The 9,815-nt window shown below is 43.4% G+C and overlaps 1 protein-coding gene across 4 annotated transcripts in view; it reads right to left on the reverse strand.

Moving 5' to 3' along the window:
* The window catches only part of ACOT9 (acyl-CoA thioesterase 9), a 56,964-nt gene that overhangs the window by 14,276 nt on the left and 32,873 nt on the right, over nucleotides 1-9,815 (reverse strand). For all 4 annotated transcript variants that reach the window (XM_019626521.1, XM_019626520.1, XM_019626519.1 and 1 more), the window contains 4 exons: nucleotides 6,844-7,014; nucleotides 6,303-6,340; nucleotides 1,071-1,154; nucleotides 587-690 (listed from right to left, as the gene is read on the reverse strand). In XM_019626521.1, the coding sequence (XP_019482066.1) occupies nucleotides 587-690; nucleotides 1,071-1,154; nucleotides 6,303-6,340; nucleotides 6,844-6,998 (381 nt within the window). In that variant the 5' untranslated portion in view covers nucleotides 6,999-7,014. The remainder of the gene's footprint in view (nucleotides 1-586; nucleotides 691-1,070; nucleotides 1,155-6,302; nucleotides 6,341-6,843; nucleotides 7,015-9,815) is intronic.

A 9,815-nucleotide genomic window follows, 5' to 3' on the forward strand; every position in this document is an offset into this window, starting at 1 on the left:
AAACAAGGCTCATCCTGCTGGGTGGATTGGCACACAAAGGTGGAATGTTGGCGCTAGATGAAAGGTAGACCTATTTTCTACAATGTCTCCAAGTTCCATCTTATTCTAACCGCTTGTTTGCATGTAACTAACATTTTTCTATATCATGTGGGTTTTTTCTCTTTAATGCTCAGCAGCTCAGGTATAGGGGACAGTTAGGTTCAGGGCCTCAGGTCTGGTAGGGTTAAGCCACCTGCTTTGTGGTGCTTTGTTAAAGCAGCTCTAGGAAACTAAAACAGTGACCAATCCCACTCATGCCTAACATAACTCATAGATCTTTGTGAAATTCTCCGGGGTAAGATCAGAAACAAGCACCTTAACATGAAGCTGTATGATTTGAAATTAATAAACACTAAACATAGACACCAAATAATGTGTCAGTCTTCATCCAAGAGGAAGATAGTAATAATCCACCATCTCTCTGTTTTTCTGGAAGGGGTGAGCTATAAACCTGTCTGTGGGCAGATAGGAAAATCAGCTTTCCTTTCACTGAGACCAGTGGGTTCTATAGGAACAAGGGGGCAATCTTTGGGCACATACTACACACCTGGAACATTTGCATCTTCACTTCCATGGATGTCTTCCCAACCCAGCTAACATGGCCACTGAACTTGATATCCTGTTCCGGGCTTAAGCAATTCTTACACAAATCTGCAAAACAGAAAATCAATTTGAGTCCAAATCATACCCCAAATTGTCTGTACCGTAAATGGACAATTTTGTTTGAAATTGTGGCAAATTCTACTACATTTCCTTTTTGTCTTCAAAACTAAAAATTATTTTTTGACATGCAAAAGAAATTTGTGTCTTTTTGAAAAATGTAGATAATGCAAAGACTATAAAAAATAAAACTGGAACCATGTAAAACCAAAAATAATTATAATAAATATATTGGTATATAGCACTCTAGACATTTTCATATGCATATATACATAAAAATTGCCTCACAAAGGGAAATATTTCCTCTAATCACAGTAATATCTTGTCATTACTAAGAATTCTGAGTATGCATAGAAAATAGTATCACTTACCAATCTTGTCCACAAGAGCCGTAACTATCGATAAAGGAGACATCTCAGCTGAAGGAATTTTGGTGTGCATGTAGCAAATAAGAACTGAAGGAAAAGAGAAGAGACCCAAATAAAGGAAAAACAAAATTATTTCTCAACATTTATAATTTACTCCCTTAAATCCATAAAAAGTCTGATCTTATTTTGAAGACCCAATCCCCCATGTTCGTCTAGTGGTCTTATCCTAGGCCCCAAGACTTCTACACATTGAAGAGATTTGGGAATCCTCTCATCCCACTGCTCACTCAATTTTGGATTTGGTGAGGAAACCATAGCCCAAAGTCCAGACCCACCAGGTGGCTTGTCACCACTCCACAGAGACACAGAGCCTAAATCAGAAAAAGATCCCCGCACTAAGTCTGACAGCATCAAACACCTTCAGAAGAGAAACAGATCGCAAGGACTCAGCTACCTGACTCTTTCCTAATCATGAAGCAATTATGTTGCTCAGACTATCCCACCTTCCCCGTAACACCCTCGGCTCCTACACCACCCTGTGGTTATCCATATGCTTTCCATATCTTAACAAGACTTTGTAGGTGCCAAGCATGTCCTAATGCACCTTACAAATGTCAACTCATTCAAAGTGGTATACTGTGTTTAGCGACCTCCCTGCCTCCCCAATGATTCATTCAGATTTGTATCGTCAACTCTCAGGACTGGGTCTGTGCTCAAGAAATATTTGCTGAATGACAATAAATCTTTCCATCTGTGAGCCTGTTAAAGGATGTACTAGGGCAGGGGTCAGCAAACTGCAGCTTGCCAGCCACATGCGGCTCTTTGGGTACGCACATGTGGCTCTGAAGTAAAATTAAAAATGAAAATAAAACTTTCATAGTTTCATTTATAAAATATATTTCTTTTAATTGGGGACTTGGGAGAGGGGAACAGTGTTGGGGAATTGGGAAAGGGGACCAGCCAAGTTGTTGTTCATCAGTCTTCGTTGTGGAGGGCGCCGGTCACCATCTGGCTGCCCTTCGGCAGCTCATGGCCTCTGAGCTCAAGGTGCTGTGTTCAATCTTAGTTGTGGGTGGGCACAGCCACCATCCATGTGGGAGTCGAACCAGCAGCCTTGTTGTTAAGAGCACATGCTCTATCCACTGAGCCATCGAGGCGGCAGCTCAGCTCAAGGTGCCGAGTTCAGTCTTAGTTGCGAGCAGGCATAGCCCACCATCAAACAGACAGTCTTGTTGTTAGGAGCATGTGCTCTCACCAGCTGAGCCATCCTGCCACCTGTTGGCAGCTCAGAGGCAGCTCAGCTCAGGCACAGTGTCACTGGCCCATGTGGGAATCGAACCGGCAGCCCTGATGCTCAGAGCTCGCACTCTTAAGCTAACTCTTAACCAACTGAGCCACTCGGCTGGCCCTATAAAAATTTTAAAGGATATTATTTACATAATGGTGATTTCATTTGTTTTATGGCTCTCAAATAATTTTTAAATTGTTGTGAGGGACAGGATTGGCTCTGCCATCTCAAAAGTTTGTTGACTTCTGTACTAGGGGAATGAAAGGCTAAAGGTAAGCAATTCCATTTAAAAGTCTTTGAGGTACCCAAAAAGAAACCACATGCTTCTGAGCTATGGCACTAACAGTAGAAATGAAGAGAAAAGGTCCAAGAGCAAATAAGAAGGGAGACTTGACAAGATTTGACTCAACTCAGGTTTGCAGCTTGCATAAGTGAAGATGATGTCCTATTCGCCGAAAACGTGAATACGGGAAGAGCAGAACGGGCTGTTTTCAACATGCTGAATTTGAGAAGCCTATGGCCTAACCAAATGAAGATGTCCAGTAGGCAGGAGATGGTCTGGAACTCAGAAAGGCAGGCCAGGAAATGTACCTTCCTAAATATTCCACATACTGATAGCAACTAAAGCACAAGGAGTAAAAGATTATTTCTAGGGACTATTTAGATAACAAAAATAGGGGAGAAGACAAAACCCTAGGGATAACTGACATTTAAGGGATCAACAGAGAATGAGGAGCCTACACAGCAGACGAGGAAGGAGCAGCCAGAGAGGTGGGAGGAAATGGCACCGAAACCCAAGGATAAGTCTGACTATATCAGGAGCTGCGAAGGGGCTGGGTAAGCCCTGAAAAGCACCCCGTAGATCATACAATATGAGGGCCGATGGAGAGCTGGGCAAGAGCAGTTCAATGGCACAAGAAGTAGGATCCAGAACATGGCAGGCTGGAAAATAACAGGTCAGGATATAGAGGCAGTGAGAGCAAATGTTTTTTTTTTTTACTAATTCTTTCCAGAAAGTTAGCTCTGAAGTGAAGGAGAAAGACAGTTGGAGAGAGTTACAGGGAAGGGGATTTTACCTATTTTTCGTTTTAAATGGATGAGACTTGAATATGTTTATAAGTTGAAGGAAGTGAAGTTGAGAAAAGGTCTGAGATATTAGTGAGGAAGCATACGTGATAAGGCACATTCCTTGAAAAATGGAAGGAATAGAATTAAGTGAACAGGTGAAAGGGACTGGCCATCAGCAGGAGGTAATGAGGAAAAAACAGGGGAGTGGCAGAGGACTGTGTGGATTTAGGGTCACCTAAATAAACCAAAGTCAAATATTTGTGTGTGTATAATTATTTTAACGGCCAATAAGTATTTTTAACCAGGTTTATTTAATCTGAAGAAAAAAGGAGCTAGGTGTAAGCCTAACAATGGATTTATGGCTATATTTTAAAAGTTATTAGAGGGGCAGCTGGTTAGCTCAGTTGGATAGAACACAGTTCTCATAACACTAAGGTTGCTGGTTTGAACCCTGCATGGGCCACTGAGTTGCACCCTCCACAACTAGACTGAAACAACTATTCGACTTGGAGCTGATGCATCCTGGGAAAACACACTGGCCCCCCCCCGAAGAAAAAAGTTATTGGAGCCTTTCTTTTTTTTTTAAGATTTTTTTATTGGGGAATTGGGGGATGGGGAACAGACAAGTTACTGTCCTTTTGTTCTTCAGTCTAGTTGTGGAGGACGTTGCTTCACTGGCCCAAGTTGGCACCATCATTGCGCTCTTCCTGGGCGAGGCAGATCAGTCGCCGGCTTCTGGACGGCCGCTCACTGCGGCTGCTGGCCGCTCACGCTGGCTGCTGGCTACACACGGTAGCCCATGGCAACCCACTGCAGCAGGGGCTGCAGCCTACGCTGTCGCCGGCAACTCATGGCAGCCCAGCCCCAGGTTGAGCTGTTGTTCAGCATCTTAGCTGTGGAGGGCAGTGTCACTGGCCCTCATATGTGGGATCTGAACCGGGACCCTCTGGCGTCCCAAGCCAGTTCTTAACCATCGCGCCACTCGGCCGGCCCTGGAGCCTTTCTTTAAACCCTTTCCCACCAGCTCAGGCCAGAAGTCATTAGGCAGGAGCAAGCCAGGCGGCCCAGGGTGGGCTGCTGAAGTCCAAGTGAGGTCAGGAGGAAATGGAGAGAAGCAACAAAAGCCACGGCCCAGCATGGTGCAGCCTGAGCACAATTAGGGGGGTGACCTGCAGAAGGGGACCTGGCATGGGCTCGAGCCCCAGTGACGTGAGGGAAGCGTCCAAGACAGGCTACAGGTGGTGATGTATTGCGGGGGTAAGTAAATGCAGGAAGGATGATGGAGCCAGTTGAAGAAGGGAATTACAAATATAAAAGGGGAGGAGATAAGAATGAACCTGTGATGCTGAGCTGGAACTACCAGTGTGAACCCATGGTTTTCACAGACAGACAGATAGGCACAGAGATAAATGTGTATGTGCATATATTCCTCCAGCTTGCCCACTGAAAGGGCATGAGAGCAGTCATACTCCAGCAGCAATGACCACTTCCACCACCCTGGTCTTGGTTTCTAAGTAGCATTCTCCATTTAAAAAAACAGGGCTCCTCAGAGATTTGGCTGATTTCAGGACCGGGGCAGGGACAGTACAAATGAGCCTAGACTATCTGGCTGTGCCAGAAAGTGACGAAGTACTCCAAGAATGATGGGGACACATCAAGAAAACACAGAAGCCAGCTTGAAGGGAGAGGGACAGTCCTGGGACAATTCGAGCATCCAAATAGATGACAGTAACATATTATAACCCATTCAATAAAATAGGAATCTCTGCGTCCCTACAGATGTTAAAGTAATAAACTGAATGTCTGATGAGGAATGGGATATTTACAAGGCCTCAAAGTACCTCCCTACAAGGTACTTATCCGTTACAAAGGGGAAAAGAGTAACTTTATAGTGAAGAAGCCTGGAAGACACCACTTTCATCAGGAATCACAGTAATAGGACACATTATAACTATGTACCACTTGATAAGATACAGTAAGAACACAGCATCCCTTCTGTGCCATTCCTGCCAAAGATGCATGTCCCGAATCTACTATTGGGGAAGCATCAAACAAACCCAAATTGAGAGAAATTCCACAAAAGAATTGGCCTATAGTTTTCAAAAGTGTCAAGGTCATGCAAGTCAGAGAAAGACAATTATTCCTGATACAACAACTAACTAAATGCAACGTGTGATTCAGAACCGGATCCTTCTGCTATAAAGGCTCACTGGTCAAAGTTAAATGGGGTCTGAGGATTAGACAGTCTAATGTAGCAGGATTCATTTCCTGATTTTGATGGTTGCATTGTGGTTATACAGGAGAACGTCCTGGTTGGTAGGCAACAGACATGAAGCTATTTGGGGGTGATATGCATGTCAGCAACATACTCTCACATGATTCAGGGAAGAATAATTCTTTGAGCTTATTTGCAACTTCTCTGTAAACTTAAGACTTCTTAAAAAGGTATTAAAAAGAAGGATTAATCAGATAATAACTCTATTAAATAGGAAGCTACATTTTGGGGGAAAAAATATTATGACAATTCAGAGGCAGTGAACGTCCTCCTTTTTCTGTTCTTTCAGAATACGCTCATTTGTGCAAGTTAAAGAATAAAGGACGGACGGCCGAGTGGCGCGATGGTTAAGAACTGGCTTGGGATGCCAGAGGGCCCCGGTTCGGATCCCACATATGAGGGCCAGTGACACTGCCCTCCACAAAAGGACAGCAACTTGTCTGTTTCCCTTCCCCCAATTCCCCAGTGCTGTTCCCATCCCCCAATTCCCCAATAAAAAAAATCTAAAAAAAAAAAAAAAGAATAAAGGAGCCCTTTTCAGCCATAGGGTTCGATGTGTAGCCATTACGTATCTATTTAGAAAACACTAAAATAATACCAGTACCTCCTAAGCTGTCAAGATCCTCAAGGATCCTGCCAAATCTGTGAAATAAAGAAAAGTGGGATTAAATGAAAAATCATGATGACTGCCCTTTAAAAGGAAATAACACACTTTGGGATGATGAAAAATTTCTAAAATTGATTGAGATGATGGATGCACAACTCTCTGAATATACTAAAAACCACAGAATTGCACACTTTAAATAGGTGAATGGTATGGCGTATGAATTATATCTCAAAGTTGCAATAAAAAAGAAGTCATTCAAGCAAACAAAAACAAACAAAAAAACAAACATAAAGAAGTAAAATAAAAACAAATAACACATATATATTGTCAGAGGATGTGGAGTATAGTGTGGGGAGTGGAGTCAATGGAATTGTAATAGATATGTATGATATTGGGGGGGAGTCGGGTGGTGGATTGGGGGAGGGGGGTTGTCACTTTGTGAGGTGTAAAAAGTATAACTAGTGCTTTGTTTTGTACACCTGAAACTAATAAAAAATAAGTAAAACAAATAACACAAATAAAAATAGTGCTGTGTTACCTTACGGTGTTCTGAACAGTCAAATACTTCTCGCGTAATGCAGGCTCAGTGCCCAAAGGCAAGAGAACTTCGATATAACTGTCTTTCATTCTCCTAGGTGGCAGTCCTTCCTGTGAATTAGCCAAAAAGCTATGAAGTAATTTTCTCTCTTCCATTGCTTTCACATGGTCTCTGAGAAGAAAGGATGAAAGCTTCATGAAATGGGGGCAGTGCTATCCTTTCATTCCAGTGACATATAGGCCAATCAGGCACCAGCAAAGGAGGAAAGAGAAGGTCTGGACCTACCTCATCTCCTCTTCCTCCCTCCCTTCCCACCTGCCACTTGATGAAATTAAAAATTTCTGTTAAAATTTCTTAGGCTAGTAAATAAGAAAAACATACTTATAAGGGCTATATATATATATATATATATATATGCAAATGAAGCATATATTCACACTCATCAAAAAATGTACTGAAGTCGGGCCGGCTGAGTGGCTCAGTTGGTTAACAGCGTGAGCTCTGAGCAACAGGGTCGCCGGTTTGATTCCCACATGGGCCAGTGAGCTGAGCCTGAGCTGAGCTGCGCCCGAGCTGAGCTGCCAACAGGTGGCAGGATGGCTCAGCCAGTAAGAGCACATGCTCCTAACAACAAGGTTGCCAGTTCGACTCCCGCATGGGATGGTGGCTGCGCCCACCTGCAACTAACACTGAACACGGCACCCTGAGCTGAGCAGCCACGAGCTGCCGAGGGGCGGCCAAATGGCGACTGGACTTGGAGCTGAGCTAGCTGCGCCCTTCACAACTAAGACTGGAGGACAATAACTTGGCTGTTCCCCTTCCTTCCCCAATTCCCCAATAAAAAATCTTTTTTAAAAAAGTACTGAATAGGGCCGGCCAAGTGGCGCGATGGTTAAGAACTTGCTTGGGATGCCAGAGGGCCCCGGTTCGGATCCCACATATGAGGGCCAGTGACACTGCCCTCCACAGCTAAGATGCTGAACAACANCACCTTGGGCCAGTGAAGCAACGTCCTCCACAACTAGACTAAAGAACAAAACGACAGCAACTTGTCTGTTCCCCTTTCCCCGATTCCCCAGCACTGTTCCCATCCCCCCAATTTCCCAATAAAAATCTTTAAAAAAAAAAAAACAGAGAGAGAACAGGCTAGAGGCCGGCAGACGAGTTAACAGACGGTTCACACAAGCGGCAGTGAGGGCTTGGATGAAGCACAGGGACCTAGGGGAAGGGGAAACAACTCTGGTGAGTTGCTGAGGGTGATGAATTTGCAAGACTTGGCGAGGGCTGCCCAGGAAAGGGAAAAATGAAAGCCATCACAAAGGTTTGGAGCTCAGGAGCCAGGCAGCTGGCCAGGAGAAACTAGAGGAAGATCGGGGCTGGAAAGGAAGCTGACGAACTCAGTTTAAAACAAACTGGACTAGAGGTAGCAAGAGCATACGTGGGGGGAATACAACAGGTACTCAGTAAGGTAGATCTGAAGGTCAAGCCCAGAATAGAGCTTCGGGCCCATCTGCACAGTAACGATAGTAAATTTACATTATTCCAACAATTGAGCAATGGTTACTGTGTGACGGGCAACGTGCCAACTACCTCATATGGGTGGGCTGTTTTTCCTTTCACCCTTACCACACCATCGAATGTGGTACTATTACTGTTTCCGTGTTGCACTTCAGAAAACAGAGGCTCAGATAAGGTGATTTACCCAGAGTCTCATGGCTAATAAGCAGCAGGGCTGGGATTTGAACCTATGTGCACCCAAACCCGAGTCAGAGTACCTATTGCCAAGCTTCCTCTCTGGAATAGAAAGGGTCAGTCGAGTATGAGTTATTAGACAAAATGGCCCATGAAAATTGCAAATTGCAAACAAAGTTTGTCCTTGCATAACATTGATTTTCATTGGCTCTTTCCTCCCAATAAGTCCTGTGTTTCTTTTTCAACCTACTTGTCCAAGATTCAAATCATCAAGATTCCCTAGAAACCTGGTTCTATGGCAGAAATCTGCTGTGCATGGCACTGAGCAGGCTAGGAATCAACCGTGAAGATCAAAAAAGAATATGGACCAATCATAGCAGCATCCCCAACTTTATTATTCGCTTTAAAATAGTATTACTGTTGGTTACAGTAACATGGGAGCCGAAGAATCCACCTGCTTAAATACAGCACCAAATACAAAACTACCTATTTTGACAAATAACTTTAATCACTGCAGAGCAAGCTTTAGACTTTTTCCAAAAGGTGAAACACTTCATAATTCTTTGACAGGAAAAGTGTATCTGAATAACAGATCTACTGAAAATGCTGGCATAACTAAGTCATTCAAATAAGTTTTCAAAATGGCATCTTGGACATACTCTGAATTATTTGATTTCTGTGCTATTAATATTATCCTCTTTGAGGTACTGTTTCTTGTCAAATTTCTTCATTTCTTTATAATAGCTATTCTGTGTTTTGTTCATTAGAGGGGCTGTTTCTAACTGCTGTAATAGTCTAACTTCTGGGTTGAATTGTGTCCCCCCAAAAGATATGTGAGTCCCAACCTTCAGTAACTATCAACGTGACTTTATTTGGAAATAAGATTGTTGCAGATATAATCAGTTAAAGTGAAGTCATAGTGGAGTAGGGTAGGCCCCAATCCAATATTATCAATGTCCTTATAAGAAGAGACACAGACACACAAGGGGGAAAATGCCATGTGACAATGGAGGCAGAAATTGAAGTGTTACAGCTACAAACTGAGGAATGCCAAGGATTGGCAGCAAACCACCAGAAGCTAGCAAGAAGCAAGGAAGGGTTCTCCCCTACAGGTTTTAGAGGGAGCACGGTCCTGCCAAGACCTTGATTTTGGACTTCTGGCCTCCAAACTGAGACAATTTCTGTTGTATTAACCCTACCAGACCGATGTACTGATTTTTCGGTACTTTCTAATCATATGTTATCTAATCATATCTGTGTTGTGTGCATGGAAAAGCACT

Source organism: Hipposideros armiger, unplaced genomic scaffold (genome assembly GCF_001890085.2).
Source record: "Hipposideros armiger isolate ML-2016 unplaced genomic scaffold, ASM189008v1 scaffold_682, whole genome shotgun sequence".
Lineage (NCBI taxonomy): Eukaryota > Metazoa > Chordata > Mammalia > Chiroptera > Hipposideridae > Hipposideros > Hipposideros armiger.